Source organism: Syngnathus typhle, linkage group LG2, assembly GCF_033458585.1.
Source record: "Syngnathus typhle isolate RoL2023-S1 ecotype Sweden linkage group LG2, RoL_Styp_1.0, whole genome shotgun sequence".
Taxonomy (NCBI): Eukaryota; Metazoa; Chordata; class Actinopteri; order Syngnathiformes; family Syngnathidae; genus Syngnathus; species Syngnathus typhle.
Window position 1 is genome coordinate 20307706 of NC_083739.1, and position 27262 is coordinate 20334967.

The following is a 27262-nucleotide window of genomic DNA, read 5'->3' on the forward strand; positions in this document are numbered from 1 at the left end:
AAAACATTTATTAACCTCCAAGCAAGCTTATGTGCAACACATGCGGTGGTGCACATAAGCTTGCCTGGAAGTTAATAAATGGCCAGCAGCGAAAGGCAAGGATGTGAGATGGATGAGAGCAACTGAAATTGAGGCAAATCCATCAGAGCAAAAGTTTTAAAAGTTCCCCCATGTGGAGCAGGTGTTTGATTTAGACTGCAAAGGCAGCTTAAAGGTAAAGAACTTTCCACTCGCTGTGTGATTTGTTGCCACTGGCACAGACAGACCCACTGGCCTTAAGGTTTTCTCTGAAAGAACTTCACATAATTTCTGTTTGCTCTGAAGGGCGATTGTGATTTAATGTTTACATGACAAAGAGGTTAAATGCGAGCATTACCCAGGTATATAAAATGTAACTTGTGGATTTGTATTACTAAAAAAAAAAAAAAAATGTAATGTTTTGATGTACCTTCTTTAGGGTGAATGTAGACATCTCACTCTGGATAATGAAGGTGGTGGCTGGAGTAAAAGCATGATAAAGATAAAGCATCTAAAACACGGTTCACCAACTCTGGTCCTCGATGGCAGTTATCCTCCATGTTTTCAATGTTTCCCTCATCCAACACCCCTGACTGAAATGATCAGCTCATCAGCAAGCTCTCCACAGTCATGATAACAATCCTGATCATTTCAGTTAATTGTGTTGCAGGGGGTTCACATCTCAAACCCTGTTGCTAAGTGCCCCAGAGGACCGGAGTTGATGGCAGGCCCTGATCTGGTCTTTCACCGGAATCTGATTAATTGCTGAAAAAGAAAACAATTCAATACACTTCCCTTCATTTAAAACCGCATGAGTCAAGTCAAATGTATGAGCAAGCACCACTTCTAGAAACGGAACGAGTGGAACAAATAATTAGATGCCTATTTCCTGCGATGGCCAGTTGTTAATAGCACAAGCAGTCCCTGGTCTAGACTCTAAAAAGGAAACGGAAAGCATAAAGTCCGGTGATTTCATGGTCCCATGCACTCTGATTTGCCTGACTGCAAGGTTGTTTGTACACTTTATGTACTGCCACTTGGGCAGTGTAATGCTGATATCGCCTCCTGCTAAGGTGACTCGACATCGCTTCTGGCGGATCGGTTCCAACTCTCGGTCTTGCTGTCAAGTTAACATGCAATCAATAATCCATGGATTCAGAATCATACTCAAATACACTGTGGATCTGCTCAGAGCAGGTCTTCTGATGTTTTATTTGATTTTAGGATTGCATAGGAGACGGAGATGTGACCAAGGAAAAATCAAGACAATAGAATTGCTTTGGGAACCAGCAAGAGTCCTAAACCCTCAGTGCAGGGTGTGAGGTGTCTCGAAGGAAGTCGCACATTTCTGATCCTTCGCTGATGGCTCACACCTATCCTCCAAGCCCTCCTGTTGCCAGGGCCCATTGTATCCCCCATAGGAATGATAATGGACACTCTGTCCATTCCCTCCCCTCCCCAGCATCTGTGAGGAGGGGGTGGAGGGATGCTTTCACTTTGTCCCAGCCACTTCATGTCTTGCCAAAGTAGAAACAAACACACAATTGTTTCCTCAGCTCTACCCTGATGGCCACGGACTGCTGCTGTGCACTCACTCAATTGTGGCAACACAACACACAAATGCATCCATTCTCATTTATTTCTCTGTGATCGTACCCATTCAAGCTGAGGTCTAACGACTGACCTTTATTTACAAATTACTTCTACAATGCATTATGTAAACATTGAGTAGTTGTACTTTTATTGTGAGTATCTTTTGTATGTAAAGATGCAACCTTTCAATCGAAATCATTTGGCCTATACAGTATGTAATAATAATATTCACATGACAAAACCCAATACATGCGGTCTGATCATTTTGTATCTTTTCCACCTCAGGAGTGACGGCATCCAAGAGTGTTTATTGCAGCTCCTATTTCTCTTAGTAATTTAATATTCTCACATTATATTTTATTTATTTGTAGTGTCTGTTTGCCAATCTTTCTCAATACATGTAGAGTCAAATTTCTTTCGTCAATATTTAACAATTATTTGGGGGTTTTTTGCAGGGGGGGGGGGGGGGGGTTCAGCTCTTTATTGAATGATCACTAATCATTTTTTGCTGCCATGCTGCCATGATTATTTCTTCTCATAAATAAATTATTCAAGATCCAAGATAGGTTGATGGGTGTTTCGGCATCCTGTTCTGACTAATTAATACGACTTGGATGTTTGGTTTGTTGCATTTCTGTTCAGCTATCTGAAGAAAAAAACCCTCTATACAGCAAGCTCATATTTTTTTTATTTTTTATTTATCAAGTCCTTGTTATTTTCCCATGAACTGTTTTCAAGGCGGTCTCGCTCTCCACTTTTGCATGATCACCAGTAGCACGATCCCCATCCCCCTGCGTGACACCAGAAGGCATTTACTAGTCTGCCCTCGTTGGTCTTAGTTGAGCGTCTCAGCTAAACGAGCCGCATGCGCTCCCACAATAACAGTATTGACGTCACTGGACAGCACCTCTTCGTGTTGCATTCAGGTACTCCGTTTTACCTCCGATATTTGTGTACCTGCTTGCAAGTTGAGCCCAAATCACAGAGGGAGGTTGGGTGAGGTGTTGAATTGAATATAGTGAAAGTACAATAAAATAAAATAAAAAACTGGATGACACCTTGTTGATCGATATGTGCTATGGCATCTGCATAGAGTACATATACTGTCACCTTATACATATACCTTCTATCGTTCCAAATCAAACAAAAGACAGTGGTACTGTCTGACCACGTGAATTATTCCCTAGCTAGGTAAAATATCAGTAACTGCCACATAACATAAACAGTGAGCTACTGTTAAATTAAAAATTTACATTCTTCACAGCTGACAATGACATAAAATGGACATAAGGCCAAACTTTTTTTATCACGCATTTTTTAGGGGTGCTTGGTCTCATTTTAGGGGTACTTCAGCACCCCCCCCCCCTCAGAAATGCTTGAAACGCCTATCCATTCGCACCATAAATATGTTCAACCGTAAACACATAGCAACGCCGATTGAGAGAGTGATTTGTTTGCAGTAATTTTGTAAAATAAAATAATTTTAAAACAATATTTTGTAATAATTGATTTATATGGTTAAAATATAGTGATTATCCACCATTAACCCTCTGGTAGGCTAATTTGTAATCATCCTGCCATAGGGATGACTTAATTGGCGGCCTGTATAGCGTTTGAAAATTAGTTTCTAATTTAACTATTTTGTACAAAAGATAAACCAAAGAAAGAAAAATGGCTATTCAAGTACGTACATAAAGGGGGAGCTGTGACGTGCATTGCCCCCCCGCTAAGAGTGGAGTCGCTAACATCCCACTATTTCAAACAGTCTTTAAACGCACCAAAGTGCAAACCTGCGGGAGAAGCGGCGATTGAAGGGAGTGCAGACGGCCATCTTAGAGCTACCATCAACACCGCGGAATCACCCATTGATTCCCCTCTTTTTTTTTCCTCGTTAGATAAGCGACTGGCGAGCGAATTTCAACGAGAACAAGAAGAGGACGAAGGGTGCGTGTATCCAAGTTTGTCGCGGCTCAACTCGAAGTCGGGATGCGCTTCCGAAGGAATAAACTCTTTGCATCCAACGTCGGACTGGTCCTGGCGCTGGTGTGCGCGTTGGATGCGGCTAAAGGTAACTTAAGATAAGATTTATATGACGCAATCTTTGCTCCGTGTGGACGTGTCGGACAGGTTGTGATGACTAATGATGATAAGCGACGGTTCTCTCGAGTCGCCAGGCTGGTTGCTTAGCCGGTGAAGGTTACCGCAAGGAGGGATGCGTCCAGAGGAGGAACCTGCTCAGGGCTGTTCATCTGCCCGAGTCGCAGCAAGTGCAAACAGCGATGCTGATCCAACGCGCTCGTTCACGGCCTTTCTTCCCCACTAAAGCTATTACTTCTTTCCCATATTGCGCTTTGCAGTCTATCCGGGCGGATTTTGCCATTAATATTAATTAAGGCAACGGAACAGCCCTTTCGTGTCTTCTGCTATATTTAGCGTTCGACTGCACCGCGTCGTCTTTTAGTTGCTTTATATAAATAACGAGCTGGGGGGAGGGCGACCTCACATTTGTGTACCGATTTTAATACATTCACACGCGTTAAATCCTGTCAGTTGTTTGTGGTTTAAAGGTTTAAACTGAATAAAAGTGTACATATATGATTGCCATTGTGCTGGCTACGCAATACTGCATGGTCCATTCTGTGGATTATGAACACAAGTGGGATTATTGAGGACAAAAACAATTGGTTCCGGTCGTAGTGGGGTAAGAATTTCCCAATCAAGAAAGGGCATCATTCAGGCAGGAGGGGTCTTCCAGGTCTGTATGTATTTGTTGCAGGCGGTGCGACCCTCTCCCACTGTCCACGGCTCAGACAGGTTAACCCTGTTTGTGTGAAACCATGGTTAATCCACCCAACGAGTTTTGGAGTTGACTCCACACCAACGTGTATTGGAATTGGTGTATTGTATTGTATTGGAAAATAGAATGCTGAATGGCGCGGCATTGATCAAATGATCAATACTGTGTTGGTTCTGCATGGTCATGTATACCCTGTTTGTATTGGGCTTTATTTGTTTTTCTTACTTCTGTATACACAGGATTTGCAAAATTGCAGCAATCCAAATCAAATTTAATCTGGGTTGTTGGTGGGAGTTACAGAGTCTTCACCTCGCGTGCATGTACACATGCTCTTCCAATCATTTCTGAAAAATCATCTGCATTTATTGTGAAGCATAATGATCGACGGCCTGGCAAAACAGGGTCTACGTGTGAAAAACGTTTATGGATGTAATTCTGCAAATGACCAGAACTTTTTCTCAGTATGATTTGGGATGTCGTTGACTTGAGAATGTAGTGAAATGTTAACAAAAGTAAGCGTTAGGGCACCTTTATCTTTGCATGATGAAGAGTTATAGGCAGAGATTCCGTCTTTAAAGCGAGTAGGGATGTATAGCAATAGAACTTTTTCTGACCCAGTCTGACTACAAGTAGGTACTGAATTTACATTTGAGTTTAGTGATACTTGATACAATTATGATGAAAATCGGTTTTCTATTCATCTAATATTGATTGAAAAAAACACACGCTTTTATTGAACATGGCCCTCTTTTTATACTCGAATACAGCACTCAATCAATTGTTCAAACCGAAAGCATTTTTATATTGATGGAATATGGTACTGTTTTTGTGACCCGCATCTGCTGGCTTCCCAGCACTTATCGGCCAATGTGAAGTGTGAAATCGCCAGCTGAGTGAAGGCTCACGTTGTATCAGCTCAGCTTTGTGTTCTATCAGCATGCCGTTGCTCCAGCTCCTGTGTAGGCGAGTCAAGCTTGGTCATGTTCAGTTCTTGAATAAGATCGATGTGGTGCTTCTTTACCTGCCTGAACCTTTTGTCATAGAGGACATTGCATTGTGTATTTTTTTTATATAGTTGACAAGTTTTATCATCGGTAGCGGTGGGAATCTCATACCAACTGATGATTCAATTCAATTATGATTTAGAGGGCTACAATGTAATTCAGTCACAGCATAATATGAAATAAATATAAATATAAAGTAAATATTTTACTTTTGCTTCTGTAGTGTATAAAAGCTATGTACTAATTTGCTGTTGAAGTCGTAAAGATGAACGATTCCACATAAAAGAAATTTACTATATTTTACAAAATTCTTTTGTCGGACAGTGTGTGCATTTAAAGGCTGATCATGTGGCAAGGCTGTCTTAGCCCCAAATGTTTTCGATCAAGCCCCTTTTGTAAACATTTACATTGGTTCGAAAAAACGTCAGAGTTTACCTACGGTGGTGTCCAAATCTCATTTGTGTATTCAAGTGCTGCTGCGTGGAAAAGATCGCACCCTTCACCGTTCCTGCCATGATCAACACGAAGCAGCTATGACATAGCATGTAAAGCTCTACTCTCGAGCCATTTTAACTGGACGAGTACCTCCTAATGTTATGGTCATCTGGCTGTTTCTCCTCCTTCAAAGCATTTTCAGACATTTTAAACGAATCCCCACATATGTATATTTGCTAAGGACTATTTTTCTCCTATTTGAGCTTCTAGGCTATAATTGCAGCATGTGTCATTTTGCTGCGTTAAAAAGCAAATGGACAGACATCTTTCAGCGGATAGTGTTGCTCAGAGGAGCACTGTGTACCTTCATTCAGCCGAATAGTATCATTAGTAGTTCAAGAGCATCAATGCCGTTGGCAACATGTTATGATTTTTTTTCAAAACTGACACTGTCCAAATTTCAGGTCGTAGCAATATCCTGTCCTTCTGGGTCGTGTGTAAAAGGCGATATGAAGACGTCCTGGTCTGTGGGTCTGTGGTGTGTGGGAGGCTAACTGTGGGTGTACATGTTGGATGTTGGAGTTACCACGTCAGAAGATAAATAAAATGAAAATGTCAGTCGTCATAAGCATATCACAGTCAGTCAACTAACAGATAGAAATAAGACATGTTTGCCACTCCTCGTCAAGGGAAAATCACAAACGTTGAGAAATCAACTGGATATTATCTAGAAGCAGTTCTGGGAAAATAAATGCAAACAGTCGGTTATTTGATTATAGATTACGCCGGTAATTGTATAAAATGCCATCAAAAGAGTTATTTCAAAGCAGATGGTAACCATTCCCACATGTCTTGTGCCTGCACTGCGCTGATTAACTTTACTTGGCTTCATAGAGGAGCTCTGCTTTTACAAGCTGACTGATTTAAGTTTCAAGGTTTTACGTAGAACAAAGGACTTTTTTATTTTTAAAGGGCTTGCTGGAGTTGTGGGTCTGGATTTTTCTATAGCATATTACAATGTAGCCTCTGTTCAAAGACCGGCCACTCAAGCTCTTCAAGAATGCATACATGAGATAATCCCCAGAAAATGCCAAACTTTTGAAACCCTTCGTTTTTGGTCAGTTCCTGAAGAGACTGGTCATAAGAGCAATGGTGACTTTGCTCTGATTGGTGCTTTCTCAGGCTGAAACATTTCTGAATGTATTCAAAATGTTCATTATACAGTTTTGGAATGCCTCAACTCTGACAGGAATAAGCTGTATGTAAATGATAGAATTAATGTCGATTGCAAAAGAAGATGCTATTATGGGGGAACAGACACGAGAACATGTTACCTGCTGCTTGGCAAAGTCGGTTACAGCCGGCCGATCGAGACATCTCACTTCTTCGCTCTCAGTGGCCCTTTTGTGCCAATGCACAGAGACCCAATTGAGTTGGCTCTGCGTCTCCCAGACCCCCATCAAATCCTCCTCCCCCTCCTTCAAGGAGCTGTACGGCCACGGTGGGTGTACCCTCTGTCGGGCGCTTGTAATTGCGTGGAGGACAAACAAATGCCGTTCCCTGGCAGGGGAACTGAGAGGCGCCCCTATGTAGAAACCAAAGGTCCCTCAGGTCTCGAAGTTCCAGGCTGTTTAAATCCACCTCAAACAGTTTCCGCTCTGTTTTCGAGGCGGCTCGCATCAACAAGCTCAGGAGGCATGTAAAGCGAGATGGACAAATAAAGAAGTGTGCTCACTGTTTCAGACCGTGAGCAGATTGTTCCTTAATTATTCCTATGCTGCACATTCCAGAGAGCCACTTGAGCACAATTTGAAGGAATTTATTAATGCAAAGTCGCTTTTGTATCCCATGCTCACCAATTTGGTGGAAGTTTCTGTTCATTTGGATGACCTCAGCACAACACGCAGCACAAGAGATCTGCTGGTGGTTGTCAACCTTGGAAAGTGTCTGCTGCTTACATAGTCGCTGTTATACAAAAAGAAAGATTTGAGTCACTCTGAAGCAATATTGTGTCTGTTTCCCTGGTAACATCAAGGTCTGGCTGATTGAGTTGCCTATTTCTTTATCCCCCTGCAAGAGTTTATGGAATTAAAACGGAAAACAAGTTTGCTAAGTAACATTTCAAATGAAACCTTTCAAACCTCTAAATGCTTCTGTGTGTGCAAATGACCAGTTACAGTATTTGTGTCAGTTTACAGTTTTGTATTTGCATTGTAATTTCAAACGTATTTTGAATCATTTGTTGGTAGAAAAAAAAATGATGCAGCATTTAAAAAATGTTGAGTCGCTAGATTTCAGGCTTACAACTAAAAATCTATCGATTTGTTTTGTTAATTAATCTGATAAAAGCATTTTACCATCCATCCCTTTATGGTTTTGCTGCTAATATATTCCACAAACCAGCTCAGTAGCCTAGTGTTGGAGTGTCCGCCCTGAGACCGGAAGGTTGTGGGTTCAAACCCCGGCCGGGTCATACCAAAGACTATAAAAATGGGACCCATTGCCTCCTTGCTTGGCACTCAGCATTAAGGGTTGGAATTGGGGGGTTAGATCACCAAATGATTCCCGAGCGCGGCACCGCAGGGTCTTTACAGCGGCGGCAGGGGTAGTTGAGCGTCATTAATCAAGCATAGCTTTTAACATGACTCTTGCCTAAATCATCGTTACACAACATCCTCTCAGAGGGTGCCAGGCGTTATCTGATAATGACTGCCCGATCATCTGCTGCAGTCATGATGCTGCAATGTGGACAGCTGCTTGAATATTTCTTTGGCTAGCTAGGTCTGGGTAGCGGGGAGCATGAGAACTGTCGAGCGATGATATATTTGGTTTGGTCTGTCTGTGGCAATAGTGAATGTTGTACACACAGGACACGCGGAGTACGCTTTTGGTGTTTGAAAGAGAATGATGGACATGTGTGTCCTTTTGACTCTCAGGCCTGTTGTGGCTCTGACGGTCTTTCAGGAAGTATTTCATCATGGTTATTGGGTCAAACTCTTTCAATTGGGACCCCTTAGTAAAGGATTGAACAACCATAAAGAGACATGGTAATTGGGCTTCTAAGTTTCCCAGTGAGTCTAAGTGAGTGTCATCAATGATGTCACACTTTGTGATGATGTGTATTCACCAACAATTTGTAGTTGTAGTTGGCCTTTGTAGGTGTTTTTTTTTAATGTTTTGTCCCACTCACAGTACCTTGTTAAATTACACAAACAGTCACACAAACAGATTTTGTGGTTGATTAGCACAGACGTTGCAGTGAACCGTAGCTCAGTGGGAAATACCACGTTACAGGTGGAACATAATTTCCAATTTTAATAAGTGAAAATATAAATATACAATTCTCGTGTCCAACTGTTGTAATAAAACCCATGTGACAATAGAATAGAATACGCTTGATGCTTTCAGAGTTTTAGTTTCTCAGGGTTGAACACAAACATAATTGTCCGGCAAATCACCAAATTACACCACCTGCAACCTATGTCCATGCAAACTGCAAAATCAAATGTACAATTAATATTTTTGACAATTTACACCCTCAAGAGCTGTTCAAAGAATAAATGAATGTATAATACTGAGAAAAATATTCACTTTTTCTCTGTCCTCCCTCCTGCTGTCTGACAGTTGACAAGCTGTCGTAAAGCTTCACCATAAAAAATGATATTCTGCACTGTTTATTTTTGACAACTTTCTGGATATTGTTTAATTTTTGACATACTGTATGTATGTGCTACAATCCACATCATATTTTTCTAAATATGCCTTGTCACTGCTGTGTGTTTAAGAGCACGAGAAAGAGCATGTGAGCAATGCCCTCAGCAGAGCATGTGGAGGACAGCAGCTCTGCAGTGACACCGCAGTGACACAGCAAAGTCTGCATGGTCATTGTCCGCCCTTGTCCGGAATCTACTTGGTCTCGCATGTTGCACCCGAAGTGCATTGTCCAAAATCCCCGATTAACCAGGGAGTGAGTTAGTGTGTACTATCTAAATGTTGTTCTTTGGTCAAAAATGACAGTGGCTTCTTCCATTGCTTTGACTGATTGACCTTGTCAGTGAATAAACGGACACATCTCATTATCGGATTAAACGCCGGTTCATTTGCTCATGGTAACAGACATCTGTTCTTTATTTCAGACAGAACGAAAAGCCTTCCTTCGTATAAAGTCTTCATTTGTACCAATCACGTCATTGTTCCTTCTTGGCACATGGGTCCTTATTTTTGTGCCTAGCGCAAGTCTAACAAAAAGTGCACTCTAACTAAAAACTGGAGTTTTCTTTCTTTGGGTAGTTTTGAAACGGGCGCTTGCGCTGTTGAGGGAGAGAACAGGTGACTTGCTTCGTGGCATCAGCTTCTGTCATTCCCTTAAATTTCAGTGCAGGAGAGGCATGCGGTCAATACGGTAGAAGCATAAATTGACTCCCTGCAGTCCATGCAGAATATTGATGCGCGAAAAGTAAATTTATACGGAACTGCAAGAACGGCTCCAAGATGTTTGAGGCCACTGTGAGGTGGCCACTTGGAGCGCGCCTTTCATTCCCCATCGACTTTGTGTGTCAGTTCAATATGATTTTGTTGCTTGTTTCATTCTTTCCTGTGTGGAAAATGTTTCGCTCCATTTTTTCTTTAGTTATCTTGCCTGGCTGTGCTTCGTGTCGCTCGTGTCCTTGTGAGGAATTAATGTAATCCGGGAAAAAGGCTTGCCTTGACTCCAGAGCACATGTGTGATTGACTGACTGCTGTTTGACCTCCTAAGTAATGCTCAGTACTTTGTTGCAATGGCAGCTGTTGGGGTGGCGTTCCAGGTCAAGTTAAAAGTACATTGTTGTATTTATCGTCACCATCATTATTATTTTTTAGCTAATTTAACAGTGTCTTGTTGGATAAAGATATATTTGTTTAATTCAGAACAAAAACGAAGAAGCAATCATTTTGAACTGGTTAAGTTTTTTTTTTTTTTTTTTAAATATCTACTGTGTCTTGTACAATTCAGTGTTGGGGTGAATTACACTTGCAACATTATTGACAATGGACTATGTGAAGCCCAAATGTCATCAAGCTAATTGTAACTATGACTCTATCTAGGCTAAAGCGGATTAATGTTGCAGTCTGGCCCCACAATCCGTCTCAAGACATCCAATTCCCTTCAAGTCACATTATGCTCTGGTTTAATCAAATTTTGGGGGTTAACCAATCTCAAATAACTGGTTAACACAACCGATTACTCCTTCCCATTGTTGTACGTGCAAGGCAATGTTTACTTGGTTTAACATTCCCAAGTTCAGAGGGTGTGATCATTTCCAGTCCATATTTCATTTAAGATTAGCGCTGTATATAATATTCTCTTGCCATTTCAGGGGATGATTTACATTAGTAGTGTTGCCGACATCATTCCAGCCCTGTACAGGTGGCACGTAATTCCATTTTCATTGGGATATGACCAGCAATCATCTAATAATGCAGCCGGTATCTTGTTCTTGCAACCAATTACCATTTCGTGGAAATCCAATTTAGAATTCTTTTGACATTTAATGTTGTCATAATTCTGTTGTTGACCATCTCTGAGTAATTTCAGTATTTATGTGTTTATGGGACCTTTTGTGTTGTTGAATATCTTTTATAAATGACATGATGCTTTCTCCTGCATGAAATAGTTCTGGCTCAGCATTGATGAAAAAGTGAGATAATGCTGTCAGCCAAAATAGGTATGAAAATTAGTGTTCTCATTTTTAGATCACAGCAAATTCCAGTTTGTGCATCATATTAACTAACAGAGCATTGTTTACTTTAGAAGAGAAACCTTTCCCAATGTTGAACACAGCTAGAATTTGAACACCGCCAATTATTTCTTTTATGTAATGTATATTGATAATATTCAACCAGATGGATTATTACATAATCGAAACAGTTTTCCACATTACATGTGGGCCACTTGCGTATAATGCTGCCATTGCTTGTCATTGTTGTTGGAGTTATCCTCTTTTCAATTAGGTGGCTTACAATATACTGAGAATGAGCCTACAGTATTAAGCGGCGCTCTTGAATCAGGAAACAAAATGGACAGTCACTTAACGCAGGACGAGAGTTTGTAAAGCTGCTTTATAAATAGGTCTTGCATGCACAAAGAGATTATATAATGGTTGCAGTCTTTAGCACCAAAATAGTATATCTCAATCGAGGAGGACTAATAAATACTTCGACATTCATGTGGAACCATAAAATAATAATATTCCCTCTCCCTGAGACTCTATCCTTATGTGCTGCCGGACTGGGTTAGCGTCAAATTGGTAGATCAGTTGCATTGCGCCGGCATCATCTCGCGTCTCTCCACATTAGGTGAGAGAGCTGCCTTCCGTCCATGTTCTGTTAGCCAACCCAAATGTGCCACTCACTGCAGCTTTTTCTGCAGCCGCCGTTACAACAGTCAGCCAGATTCATGCACGCCGCTCACTGGAAATGGTCCGACCGTTGTTTCACGCACCGACCGGAACAAAGATCGGCCATTATTCCTGTCAAGACTGAAATGTGATGGGTCATAGGGAATGGATGTCTAGGGTTAATTTTACATTTTATGTTTGGAGGTACTGAAAGTCAAAAGGGATTTGTGGGAAGACACTCACTGTTTTAAAGAAAACCCTGAAATTTAAATGGATGGTTTTCACCGAAGACGTCTAATGCTATGCTTTTGTTTCTTTTCATCACAGTCAATAAGCACAAGCCATGGATCGAGACCACTTACCACGGTATCGTGACAGAGAACGATGACAAAGTGCTGCTGGACCCGCCTTTAATTGCACTGGACAAGGATGCGCCTCTACGCTATGCAGGTGAGGAAATTGGGCCTAATGATAATGCTTCTTTTTTAAACTGGATGCACAATCAATAATAATAAGGGATGGTTCCGTTGAATACATACCAAAATCAATTTGAAAAGGCCATGGTCTTTTTCATCTGCTTGGAAATTGTGTGATCGCCATGGCAGTTAGATAGATAGATGGCTGGCGCTCATATCCTCCAATCCAAACCTATTTGATATTCAAATCAAAATACCCTTTGATGTTTAATGAAAGAGTATTTTGGGGGAGTTAATCACATTGGGGTTGACTCTGGCTGGGGGTTCAAAGCACCACAGCCCTGGAAATGATTTCCCACCGTTTCACATCGCCTGAGAGTGTCGGGCTCTTTTGTCCGCTACTCCCTTCTAACTCAGTGCTCTCGCACCACTTGATCCGACCCATTTTTATCTCAGATTACCTTGTGTGGTTTTGCAAGCCAGCCGCTTCCATCCACGTGCCTGTCGCAACCTCCTAATGTGACTTCTTTACAAAGTCCGCTGAATTGCAATGTTTCCAACCGAAGAGCTTTCCTGCAGCAAAGCTCACATTTTGGTACCCACTTTACAATGAATTTAAAGTCTTGATGAACTCTTGTCATAGAAAAAAAAAATACTTATTATAACCTTGACAGAGGAACCGATTTTGAGCTGGCGCGTTGTCATGGTGAAGCAGCAGTCCTCCGGCACTGACCGCAAGCAACTCTTATTTCCTTTTTTTGTAGACATGCTGGTTCATCGTCTGTCTTGTGTTGCACCAAGTACCAGTTACCGTGTATTTTAACTAGCAAAGCATTTAGGCGATAGAGTAATATCGTTTGTAATATCCTTAATTTTTGTGGTTCATCATGAAGCAGAAAGGATCATAATGCGAGTAAACGTAGACGTCCTTTGCATTAGGCAGTAAACGCAAGGTGCAATGTTCGTAACTAAACTAAAAACTAACTAACTAATTATCTAAAAACTGAGGCAAACCTATCTACTTACTTACCTACCTAGTTCCTACCAGCCCATTTTTTCTTTTGATTTCTCTAACCAAAAATATAAAGTAATGCATTTGTTTTTCAATTATGTTGTACTGGGGGGATGTATCACCAAGATTTGTGTCTTGACTTCTTATATCAGTTGTATATCCACATAGAATTTGATGCTTTCACTCCTCCCAGCTGGGCCTCCCTATCTGATGTGAATAGTCGGCATGTCCATGTGAAGTATCTCCCCGTGGACAAAGGCGGCAACCCAGCTTCACGTGGGGGCAGGGATGACTGGGACATCTCTTCTCACTAAGCGCTCGCCTTGAAACGAATCTGCCGTTCATTGCGTTATTGGACTTGAATCGATTAAAGCCAAGCTTTTATGCAGGCTTGGAACTGAACTTTTTTTTACACGCTTTTAGCGCAACCATTGGAAATGAGAAAACCGGTTCCTACACTTCAGTTAGCAGGTGGAATATAAAGTGCGTTATAAATATAATTTATTATAATGATTATTATTACAGCGTGACATTTTGGATACTGGAGCCCTTAGCAGTCTTTTGTGATGGCTGTTGATCCAGGCTGTGCGCTGAGGAATTCATGAAGTCTTTGTGTGCTGGTCATTAGAGCTGTGGTGCACACTGAGGCCCACAACTCGCACTGCATGACTGCTCCTGGTCAGCCGCTAATGTGACGCCTCCTCTGGATTGTTTTAGTTAAGCACAACAAAAAGGACAAGGCCAACAGAGTCCTGGATAGATCATAAAACCATGGCTGTCCTTTTTTCATGTTTTTATTGTCAAAATTGACACTTTGGACATGGAACTAATGTATTGTCTTTCTTTTGGTGGTGCCATTTTGAGATGCAGTCATTCATTAAATTACGGAATTAATAAAATAATACACAATCTACAAGTTTTCTGTCCAACTCATCTCTGACTTTCTTCTTTGGGTCTGAAATGTTTAGAAGCCTTTCTTTCTAAATTTTCCATAAATTATTATCCATACAGTATAAATTATCTTGCATACGGTCAGCTTTTAAACATGAAATCAACATGCAGTAAGTTCCCTCCTGTCTTCTGTTTTCTCTGAGCTTCTAACTCTTCTTTAACTGACCCCGGTTTATCTTCTCTTCCCTCCCTGTAGAGAGTTTTGAGGTGACCCTCACTGAAGAAGGTGATCTTGGGCTCTTTCTTCTGCTTTGTGCTTATCGTTACTATTAACCCACTAACATCTGCACATTCACACAGAAATGCCCGCCATGCTCCGTGATTTCACCCATTTGGTTTTCTCAACTTTTATGTTCTTTTTTGCCCCCTCTGCCCCCCCCCCCCCCACACACACACACACCTTAGAATAGTTTGGAGCTTTGATAGCTGGATGATCACTATGATGTGGGGCTTTACTAAATTAGAAATATCTGTGCATGTGGCATCCATCGCAGTTTGCAGACCCTAACAGTTTTTCAGCTATCACAGGAAAAAAAAAAAGGCTGCTTCAAAACAGCAGTCCTTCACCCAATTGGATTTTTTTAGTCTAAAATTCTGAATAAATCTTATGATGACATTTTTCTAATTGTAAACTCTTCAATTGAAAGCTGCTGAGATTGTTAACCTATGCAAACTCTCTGCTGTTGTTGCATTTTTGCCCGAGTGGACTTTTTTTTTTTTATCCCCCAGCACTAATATATACCATTAGCATGGCTGCAGTTGTCATTTGATATGGATGCCAGGCAAGATGATGTTTCTAATCCCAGTTCTCATCCAGTACATTTTCTTTTATGCAGATTAAGTCCCTTTATTTTGTTGTGACTTAATTACACAGTAGCTGTGGTTTAATGTATAAAAAGGCACAGAGCAGTGTGGTGACAATTATTTCTTCATGGATTGATGACTGAATTTACAGTATCTTTGTATTTCAACACAGTGAAGACCCCCCTCCCCGTTTTGTTTTTCTTTTGACTTGTGTTATGCTCATTTTCCTCACAGCCAGTTTGTACCTCGATTCATTACACTGAGAAATTGGTCACCACTGACACTGCTATCTAATATCAATACATCTCGAATAGCTCTTATACTTCTGTGAAATGCCTGTCCACATCTTTTTGGTTTTTGCCTGCATGACTGAATGCTGACAATTATTTAAATGGCTTGGGAAAGACTTCTGTATATTATTGAATGTCCCACACCCGCTCCCGACTCCCCCCTAAAGTGCTCACCCAACTATAAAAGTGCTTATGGGCTTCCTCCACAGACACCACCCACCCTAAACTTCAACTCCCTGGCTCCTAAAACCTGTGGCTGATCATTTTTTGCCTTCATTTATGGATTTTGCTGTGAAGACCTAGTTTTGAAACAAAAGCGAATCCCCGCCATTTTAAAGCCATCTCTATTTTTGTTCAGGTGAGATTTGCGGCTTCAGGATCCACGGGCAGAATGTCCCTTTCGAAGCTGTGGTCTTGGACAAGTCTAGTGGCGAGGGGATCATCCGGGCAAAGGACAAGTTAGACTGCGAGCTGCAGAAGGAACACACCTTCACCATTCAAGCATACGACTGCGGAGAGGGACCCGACGGTGCCAACATGAAGAAATCACACAAGTCAGTATGAGTAGTTTCCAACGTCCACTAAGACGTAGTATTAAAACGGAACACTTCTACGTTCCCTTGCTTTGCCTCTTTGCTTCACCTCTCATTCAGTCCTCTGTATCCTAAAACAAACCTGTCCGCAATGCAACAGCAGTTTTGCAGCTGTTGCGTATTAACTGGAGTTTGTCTTTGTCAGGGCCACTGTCCACATACAGGTGAACGACCTCAACGAGTACTCGCCGGTGTTCAAAGAGAAGTCTTACAAAGCCACCGTCATTGAGGGGAAAAAATACGACAGCATTCTTAAGGTGGAGGCTGTGGACGCAGACTGCTCTTTCCAGTTCAGTCAGATCTGCAACTATGAAATTGTCACCCCGGATGTGCCCTTCACCGTTGACAAAGATGGTAAGGACTCCCGCCAATGAACCTCACAGCCCTGGTGGGAAAGGAGCTGAATTTGCATCCTGCTCGGAACATTGATTTTTGCAATCAATGGGCCCGCCGGACAGGTCATTTAGAATGCATCGCATCTTGATTCTTTGTTAGACAAAGGCGAGGAAATATTGCTCTCCTATTCAGGCTGGACCACAGTTTGGGCAATGTCATTCAATATGTATTTAGTTTTGATTTAGAATTTTAGCTACCAACTGCTGCAAATTTTCATTCAAATTGGCTTTAATCTCTGAATAATACCGTAACTTCTGCTATCGGCATACAGGTTTCCGGAATGACTCAGTAGTTGGAGTCATTTTATCCCATCACAGCTTTGATATTTAATAAATGGTATCTCACACGCTTCCTTGTTTCAATCAGGCTTCATCAAAAACACAGAGAAACTAAACTACGACCGAGAGCACATGTATAAGCTGACTGTGACCGCTTATGACTGTGGAAAGAACCGTGCCTCTGAGGACGTCCTGGTCAAGATCAGCGTCAAGCCAACTTGCAAACCCAGCTGGCAAGGTATCATCACGCTCATCTACTTGCTAACCTTCCCTGTTTATGTGCACAAGAAAAGAGTCTCGCATCAACAGCTGTTGTGAGATGGCTTTAATCTGGAAAGGTCCATATCAGAAGTCCACCATATCTTTTAGCGTAATTTGTTTCGACAAGCCCAGTATCGACTGCGGCACCTTATCATCGCTCTGTTGAAGGACACTTTTGTCACACTCCCCTGACTTCTTGCCCTCAGGCTTCAATAAGAGGATTGAATATGAGCCTGGCACAGGCAGCTTGGCTCTTTTCCCCAGCATGCACCTGGAGACCTGCGATGAGCCAATTACCTCCATCAGAGCTACCGTTGAACTAGAAACCAACCATATTGGAAAGGGATGTGACCGTGACACCTACTCTGAGAAGTCCCTGCACAAGCTGTGCGGTAAGGAACTTATTTTCTCAGTAGTAGCGGGAGTCCATTGTCAATGATTTTGGTGACTAATTGGAAAAAAAATGTAGGAGCCAGCTCCGGTGCTACGGAGCTGCTGCCAGCACCCAGCAGCTCCACCAACTGGACGGTTGGACTACCCACCGATAATGGGCACGACAGCGACCAGGTGTTTGAGTTCAATGGCACCCAGGCCATCAAGGTTCCTGACGGCTTGGTGAGCACCAGCCTGAAGGAACCCTTCACCATATCTGTGTGGATGAGACATGGCCCCGGGGCCCATGAGAAGGAGACCATCCTCTGCAACTCTGACAAGACAGGTAAAGGCCTATACAGCTTTGATTGCAGTTTGGAAAGAGTTTCTTAATATAAATGTTAACGGTTGTGCAAATAAAACTTCTTCCCTGTTTGCAGCTGAGTAAATAAACTAATCTCGACACCAAATGAGGAGAGGCAATATCTGTTTTCACAGTTCCTTGTATCCTAATCCATGTTTTTGCATTCGGCTGGCTGGCTTGCTTTTATCTTTTCTTTCCCACCCCTGCCAAGTTCTCGCTCACCGCTCCATTTTAGTCTTGAGTTGTAAATTTGAAGCTCCCACTGAGTATTGTTGACTGTAAAGTCTCAGAGAAATGTGTTGATGCTTCATCAACTTTCATCCCCAGTTTTATATGAGGAGGATTAATTCAGTGCAATTGGGACAAAAGAACCTGTACTGCCTGTGAGCATCTAACACCATTCAGCACAGCATATGGAGTCATATCATGAGCTGTTACCACAATTGAGATAATTTCGGGTTCAGAAGACAAATGAATGATTGTTTGCTGATGTGTGAACACAATTGTTGCCTTTGATGAGCACAACTTTGTTGTTTTGCTATGTGTCGGTTCCTCTCAAATGTAATTGAATGAGTTCATAATAAATCAAGTGAAAAGTTTCTTTTAAATTCCAATTATAATGTTTGGTCATATTGCCCCTGCAGACATGAACAGGCACCACTATTCACTCTACGTGCACAACTGCAAGCTGATCCTTCTCCTCCGTCAAGATCCATCGGAGGCGGAGAACTATAAACCGGCCGAGTTCCACTGGAAACTCGACCAGGTGGGCTTCTGCTGCCGGATTAATTTCGGCTTTTTTTCCCCCCAGAAATGCTATTAATGGTTCCAAATTGCCCGATGTTGCTTACAGGTGTGTGACAAAGAGTGGCATCACTATGTGCTGAATGTGGAGTTCCCCACGGTGATGTTGTTTGTGGATGGGGCTACTTTCGAACCCTTCCTGGTCACAGAGGACTACCCACTGCATGCCTCCAGGATTGAGCCTCAGGTCACCATCGGTGCTTGCTGGCAAGGTAGGATGTGTAAACTTCCTTCAGATGCTTGCAGTGAAAATGGTGATATTACTCTGCACAATTCATATTGAATCGTAATGTTTGCAAAATAATAATGCCCGCAACAATTCTCTCATGATACAGCGTAACCTTCAATGTAGCAACCTTCACTGAATCCCTCTAGCAAATCCTCAACCTTCCTGCTTGTCTCTTCCGATTCTCTTTTCCCTGTTCTCTACAGAACGCTCGGGATATGACAATGACACTGAGACAGTCTCTGAGTCTTCCTCAGGTTGCCCAAAATCTTTCCCTTCTCAGATACTTCCATGTGTCCGCCATGTCCCACCACGCTAACTGCATCCTCTTGCCACTTTAATGATTGCCATACGTTCTTAGCTGCAGACACATTTATTTCCACATTATGTTTTCAAGCATGTTGCCATGTGGACATCATTTATTGCTGCTTGAGTGTCATTTTTACATCATCCTCATCCATGCTCAGTGCAGCCTGCTCTTTCATAGCATGACCTTGACGGCGGAAGTGGATGTTAATCCACGTCCGATAACTGTGAAACACGCATACGCAGAGATAGCTACCTCATCTCATCAGGATGGATACACCAGCACCACAGGATGCATTGTTTATCATTTGATCGTTAAGCAGTAAAGCAGCAGTACCGTTGATTGGACACTGCATGCGTATATGAATACGACCACCCATTATTTTGGCATCTGAACCAGCCTCATATGGGCGCGCACACTAACTTGCATGAACTTTAGACTGTATTCGTGCCTTCAGCCTGCATGCACCAATGTCCTGTCCGAAAAGGTGAGAAATCACACTTAATTCTTCTTTCTCTCTTTGTTTTGTTCTCTTCATCGATATTGTGACGTACACAGGCGGAAACGCACGCATGGCCCAGTTTTTTCACGGAAACCTTGCAGGGCTGATGATTCGCTCGGGCAAGCTGGAGAACAAGAAGGTTATTGACTGTTTGTACACTTGCAAGGAGGGCTTAGATGTGCAGCTGCCTGAGGAGGTCGCTTCCGCGGTTAAGGTGAGGAAAGCAAAGCAATCCTAATTTTGGCTCATCTGAACTCATTTTATGCATATGTCCTGCTTGGCATGTCTGTCGTCGCTCAAATATGATCCTGTTTACTTTTCCTCCAGGTGGAGTTTAACCCCAACCAGTCCTCTCTGACTGTCGAGGGGGACGATATTGACGCTTTTGACAAGGTCATGCAGCACATCTCCTACTTGAACTCCCGCCAGTTCCCGACACCCGGCATCAGGCACCTTCGCATCTCCACCGCTGTCAAGTAAGCAGCAGCAGCTACAAACGCTATTGTTGGATTCCTCTCTGTCGTCTTTAAAGCAGTGAGGGAGGCTCATTGAGGTGAAACTGAGGACAAGTCTACCCACGACAAAGAGAATTGACAACTTGTTTTGTGCTTAGAGAACAACAGTTTGCGTTGCTGATTTCTTACTTGCAATAAATCAACTTTTCACTGTTTATATATGTAGTAATCACACCAGATGAGAAATGCAATAACCTTTCGGGAGGTTTCACCAGGAGCTCAGACAGATTTATTTACCGTTAGTTTTTGGGAAGATTCAAAATAATTTGTCTACACTATTGAAATGTACAAACCTAAACATAAAGAGTTTTCCCTTGTGGTTGACGAGTGATTGCAGGTAGTAATGATTTTGTCTCACCTCTTACTGAAATTCATTCACAGGGTTATTAAAATAACAATAAAACATGTCTCTCTAAGATGCTTCAACGAGGAGTCCTGCGTGACCATGCAGGATGCCGAAGGTTACGTCATGGTGCTGCAGCCCGAGGAGCCCAAGATCAGCCTGAGTGGCATTGACCACTTTGCCCGCAGTGCTGCCGAATTTGAGAGCCAAGAAGGCGTGACGCTGTTCCCCGAGCTGCGCATCGTCAGTACCATCACCCGCGAGGTGGAGGTTGACGCCGAGTCTGAAGCCACAGAAGGAGCGGACGATGACCCCACAGGTGGGAGAAATTCGCACTGGAATGGAAGATTAGCTCCTCTTTGGTGTTGCATTTCATTTTTCAACCAAGCTGCCGCACATACAGCGAGTCATGTGATACGGCGAAAACAGCGATAGAGGGCAAATGCACTGCTAATAGACGGGTACAATCACAGCGCGGCGGGAGGATTATGCCTTGTAGCCGAAGGGATTGGCCAGACTGAGTGACAGATAAGTTGTTTAGTCCTTTGTGGGAGGGCCCATTGGAGGCTTACCGTCTGTTAGCTTTGTACTGTACGCAAGCTGACATCAGGAGACAATAGATTTGCACCGTGGTCGAAACACAAACAGGAAGATTTCATTTGCTCTATTGACGAGGACAACCTAAGTGTCACAAGCATCCATATAACTTGACTGACTTGACTTGAGTAATGAAAAAATGAAGAATTCGGTGTACATGAACAAATCATTTCAGATTTGAAAATGGTACTTCTGCGGTCAGACCGAGGATAACTCATTGCGTGACACCCATACAGTACCTGCAGTTTTCAAAAACGTGTTGCTATTAATAGCTCTCGGTGTATCTAATAATCTGTGCGGCATCCTCATTGTTATTCGTTTAGTCCAAGAGACGGTGGTGTCTGAGGAGATCATGCACAACCTGGACACGTGCGAAGTGACCGTGGTGGGAGATGAACTGAATGCAGAGCACGAGGGCCTGGAGGTGGACATGGAGCAGCTGCAGCAACGTGGCCTTGAGATGAGCTCCTCCCACCTTAGCCTCATCATCACAGGTATGGACATCAGCACTTCTGTTCAGCCTTTTGCTGTCTTATTTCTCCATGCGTTTTGAAGACATGCGCCTCACTGTGCCCCAGGCGTGAACACTATGGCCAACTACGAGCAAGTCCTACATCTCATCCGTTATAAGAACTGGCACACTGAGGCGCTCTTCGACCGGAAATTCAAACTGGTGTGCTCTGAGCTCAATGGGCGCTACGTCAGCAATGACTTCAAGGTCGAGGTAGGACTGAACTTGTTAGTCCCATAACTGTAATGCCTTCAACAAGTTGACGTGTTGTTTGTGTGTATGCTCTCCAGGTGAACGTAATCCACACGGCCGGCACCATGGAGCATTTGAGCAGTGCCATGGTGCAGCCCAACTTCATCAACCCTGTGCATCAGGCATCCGTGGACTTGTCTGGTCACAACCTGGTCAACGCTCACCAGGCGTCAGGTACTGCGACATGACCGGCCTCTTTCGTGAAACTCACCTGGCAAGCTGATCTTCCTACAATGTGGTAGCAAAAATATAAAGGAACTATAGATGAGAGCTAAAAAACCCATTATTCATTTATCTTAGTTTAGTGAGAAGCACGTGGCTTCTGACACTGCAAATGTGCTGCTGCATTACACTCTGTTGACTACAAGTAAGTCACTCTTCTTTCGCCCCCAAACACCCAGTGCCTTTTATTTTCTTTTTTCTTTTTAATAGGCATAAATTTAGGGATTACACTTGAGTGCAGCATGTGACATCTGTGCACCACCATTTATTTCCCAGTTCCAATAATCTTCCAGGCTGTCAGGCTCGCTAAGCCTGTCCCTGCACGAGAGAGCCTCGATAATGCTAATATGGAGCTAAGCGGAGCTGCTTACTACATCGAGCGCTATTAAAACAACCAAACTGTTGTCATTGTATGTGTGTCTGTGATTTTGTTCATAGTGGTTCCCAGCGCGGCCACCGTCGTTATCGTCGTCTGCGTCAGTTTCCTGGTGTTCATGATCATTCTGGGCGTGTTCCGGATCCGATCCGCACACCAACGCACCATGGGGGACCAGGAGAACGGCAAGGAGAACGAGATGGACTGGGACGACTCAGCCCTCACTATCACCGTCAACCCCATGGAGGTAAGAAAAACATGTGGTGAGGTTGCCAAGAACACAGCCGTTAACCTGCTAATGCTCGCTGCTTGATGGTGTTGTCAGCGCCCTACTTTGACACTGAGCTGTCGTGATTGACAGGCTGCTGGGGATGGGGAACGGGGTGTATTTATTGGCCATTACCTTGTTCATTTGCTTAAACACACACACAGGCAGTCAGAGAGGATCTTACTTGCTTTCCTGACCTATACGTTCAAAGAATATTGTAATTTTATGTTTTTAGAGCTGATACCGATTAGCTTATACCTTGGCTTTAAAGTCGTTAAGCATGTTTCAAATGTGCTAAATGGAATTTAAATTAAGGTAATAGATCACGTTGTTTCAAAATACAAACATAAAGTGCGGGAAGCTTCCAGAGTTATCAGGACATCTTGTATTAAATAAAAACCTAAACAAGTAATGAACCCCTTAAAGATTTCTACAGTCAATAAACCATTTTCCCCAATTATGGTTTATTAACCAATTGTTGTTCATTTGGTACTCGGTAATGGCTCCAAACGATTATTATTAAAATGGTTGACAATTAATTTGATAATAAAATATAGTTGTCGATTAAGTGATGAATTTTGGCACCTATAATTGCAAAAAGGAGCTCTGCCCACAAAAACATGTTTTGTAAGCCACATTTTATTTCTGTAATATTTCACTTCGCCATCACCCAAAATAAAAACATGAACATTATTATCGTTGGAATTGCCAGTATGTCCTTTCATTATGCTGCTTACGAGAGTAAAGACTTTGAAATGGTTCAGATATAAAGCACAAGCGTCAGAAGGTTTTACTGTTGACGCAGACGTACGAAGACCAGCACAGCAGTGAGGAGGAGGAGGAAGAGGAGGAGGAGAGCGAGGAAGGGGAAGAGGAAGACGATATCACGAGCGCCGAGTCGGAGAGCAGCGAGGATGACGAGGGTGGCGAACAGGAAGACCAGCAGGGGGCCAGCAGACAGCAGCAGCTGGAATGGGACGACTCCACCCTCACTTACTAGAACAACACTCGTACACACAAACCCACCCGCACACATCACTCATTTGCACTCACTCAGACGTTCATCCTCACCACACGAATATAAGGAGCCGCGAAGTTTAAACAAAAATAATCCTGGTCAAGGTTTCCCTCTTGTCATCTTAGTGGTCCTACTTGGTGTTGTGTAGTCATCAGCGGCTTTTTTTTTTTTTTTTTTTAAACTTAATTTATTCTATTTGCATTCACAGGTAATCTTGGCCAACATCTCTTTTCCAGTGTGTGAGGAAGCCAATTGTGCACTTTTTTTTAGTTGTCTCTCCCACACAAGGCTTCGAAATCATTTCTAGATTTGTTTCAGGAGCTGAACATAACCGCTGGTAGACCAGTGATTTGAATTAATGCTTTTAGCAACTCGACCACCTTTTTCTTGTGTTTTTTGTTTTTTTTGCTTGGCTTTTTAACCTTTTAGTGCATGAAGAAGTCTTATGTGTAGAGAGATCCATTTCTTTTAAAAGTTGTTGTAAATATTAAGAAACCATGTAATTAGTCAATGTGCTTGTGAAGGCCTTTGCCACAGGGTCCAATATCTACAAATGCTTACTATTTGTGTCACGCAGGTTGTAGCATGTCGCTGGAAATGTGTACAAAAGTGTCAGCTTTCATGACCAATGTTTTAAGGATTTTCTTTTCCTTTTTTAAACCCATTTGTGCTCTCCTCTCTGCACAGAGGACACGTGCTTCGTTTTGCTTGCACGCACGTGCGTCCCTTTCATTCCCGCTTGATGGGATGTAGAGTGCGCAAACGGACGACAGTTGCGAAGATGCGATGTGAGCAACACGGAAAGACAGCCATCCTCAGCCTAATTCACAAAGGAGCACACCGGCTCCAGGTAAAACGTCTTGTCACTTGTAAAGCAAATTGTCTCTGGTGCGGCTGTTTTAATGTGAGCTAATAATATTAAAGCATTTATCTCCAAGTAGTAATAATTGGGTGTTGGACTAAATATTGGACATTATAGCTTCTTCTGTCTAGCGTACATGACAACATTGTGATTTTACTCCCAGATGACGTTTTACTGTATATATATTTTTTCACATGTACGTATGTGAACAAAGTAGCTAGTTTGGGTCCTCCTTACTGCACACTACTTGTTCAAGCTGCCATTTACTTGTGTCCAAGTGGCACTGGTAGACAGATGAGTGATGCCAACCTCCCCATTTCCCGGAAGGCCCAGGTTTCCGATCCCAATATGCATTACGGAAGTGTAATACTGTGTTGAGCAACATTAATTGAGCCAAGGCACATTTTCCATAAGAAAAATCTTGCAGCACACCATCAACCAAAATGTCACCGAAGGTATACAGTATGCTTAAAATTATGGTCTTGTCTCTATTTACTCCCAAATTGACTGACTGTGGGAAATCCGTTCTTGTTTGGCCTGACACAAACCTATTGTTTGTTGGACCTTTGCCATCTATTGGAAGAGACTGTCATTGTTCTGCCTGTCACTATTGTCAATGGCATAGATAGATGAGCTAAGATTCATCATGTATTGTAGTCAATGTTTTTAAACAATTAAGTAAAGGTCTCAATCCTGTCACTCATTATCATTTTTGCACAATGCGGGTGCGCTTTTGAATTCAGTCATAAAGTGAGAAAATTAAAACAAAATGTGGAATGAAAAAGAAAAAAACGTTCTGAGAAATGTTAAAATTTTTACTAGGATGTTTACATATTTTAAGACGTAGCTGGAGTTGTGCCGATTCTCGCTTTGGGAAATCAGGAGGCTCGGTAGCTCTGTAATTGAGGGCATGAAGTCCAACTTGCAATTTTCGGCTTTCAGAGTTCATATCACAACGGCAATTGTGTGGCAGAAAAGCACGAACATGACACTTGGTGTGTTTAAAACAATTGTTTCTATCGAATGACACTATCTCATTGTTAGATGGCACCTTTGCAGCAATATCTGCTTGGATAGAATTTGTCAAAGGCAAAGCGGGATAAACGTCGGAATCGTCTGCTACAGCTCTGGTGCGAGATTCTTGAGTTAAAGAGGCTGATGAGAAGAATGTAATTCTGCATGATGATTGGCATCGAATTATTTTTGTGTAACGCCCCCTCCGTGACGCCCCCTGCAGGCTTGATGATGGGAGTGCCTTTAGCTGGTCACAGTGCAATGAGCAGATGTAACAAAACCTGTGTTTTAAGTTGTTAATTTGTAACTATACTACTCGGTTTCTTATTGAAGTTAAGTCTGTCTTAAAACAAGAAAAGTAAAAAAAAAAAAAAGCATAGCGCGACTAGTTTTGATTTTACACACTGTCAATGTGTCCATGTTGATGTGTAGTTTATATAGATCCATTGTGTATCTTCTGTAGGTATCGTACTAAATCCGCCTTTAACCAGATGTACAGTGTCAGTGCGTAATGACAAAGCTTTGGCAGCATAAGGGAGAAGCAATTCTGTGTGAGCGCACACCTAAAAATCTGATTTGTGATCAACCCCACTGAGCGACGCATCACTCGCCCCAATTGAATGTCTCAACTATAGAAATAGAAACAATAACGCTTAAGGATGGAACGTCGCATGAATCACAAGTTTGTGGATATTTCATGTTATTGAGACAGGAGTGTGTAGATGTGAGCCACTATATTCTTGTCTTTCACACATCCACAATACCCCACACCCCGTTTTGATTTTTAGTTTTCTTTGACGTTTGCTCAAAACATGGGAATGTTTTGCGAGTTGGAAGGTTCCTTTGTGCTTGTTGGAGCTGCTCTCACTTTTCGACTACTAATAGACAGGCAAACTGTAGTCAAGTTGATGCTTGCTCGTGAACAAAATAAAGGAGAATTGGATGGAATTTCGCAGTCTGAAGTTTTTCATTCCTTTTTCATCTTCCGCGTTTCTTTTTGCACACTATCGCACATGCACAAGGGAATGCTCTGTGGCATTATGGGAAAGTTTTGTTTCTAGCATTTAGCGGCAAGTAGGTTTGAACGTATTTACCAGTCATAAAATATTTACTCAACATTGGCAGCTCTACGTTTCCGTAAGTATCTTGCAAATACCATGAGAAATATTTGCTTTAGTAACAAATATTTGTGGTGCAATAATTTCTACATAAAATTTGCTGATTTTTTATCAAATATATTTTAAAGAGTACGATAAAAAGACTGTTTCGTTCACTGCACCAACAGGCATTTGTCCTGTAATTTTCCTATTATAGCGATTATTCTTTTGCTGTATCTGCACATTTTAAGTTACTTTAAGAAACGTCACATGCCAGCCTGTTTTTCAATTCTGGATGATAGTATTCAAAAGTTACCGTTTCCTTCTTTCTCCAAACCTTTTAAAGTAAAGTTAAACACTGTACCTTAACTTTAAAATTTTTAAATT

The 27262-nt window shown here is 42.2% G+C and overlaps 1 protein-coding gene across 4 annotated transcripts; it reads left to right on the plus strand.

The window, feature by feature from the left end:
- Positions 1–3398: 3398 nt before the first annotated feature.
- Positions 3399–26726, plus strand: clstn1 (calsyntenin 1). Of its 4 annotated transcripts, XM_061271807.1 has the most exons (19): positions 3399–3679; positions 12552–12674; positions 14800–14829; positions 16056–16251; positions 16436–16644; positions 17053–17202; positions 17432–17617; positions 17695–17943; positions 18606–18727; positions 18815–18977; positions 19198–19248; positions 19857–20014; positions 20128–20276; positions 20733–20977; positions 21579–21749; positions 21834–21979; positions 22057–22192; positions 22679–22863; positions 23690–26726. In XM_061271807.1, exons 1-19 carry the CDS (start codon positions 3598–3600, stop codon positions 23882–23884), a joined length of 2946 nt encoding a protein of 981 aa, XP_061127791.1. In that variant the 5' UTR covers positions 3399–3597; the 3' UTR covers positions 23885–26726. The 4 variants fall into 4 exon arrangements, with proteins under 4 accessions (XP_061127791.1, XP_061127794.1, XP_061127795.1 ...); XM_061271810.1 differs by lacking the exon at positions 14800–14829; XM_061271811.1 differs by lacking the exon at positions 19198–19248 and having other exon boundaries at positions 3400–3679.
- Positions 26727–27262: the final 536 nt, after the last annotated feature.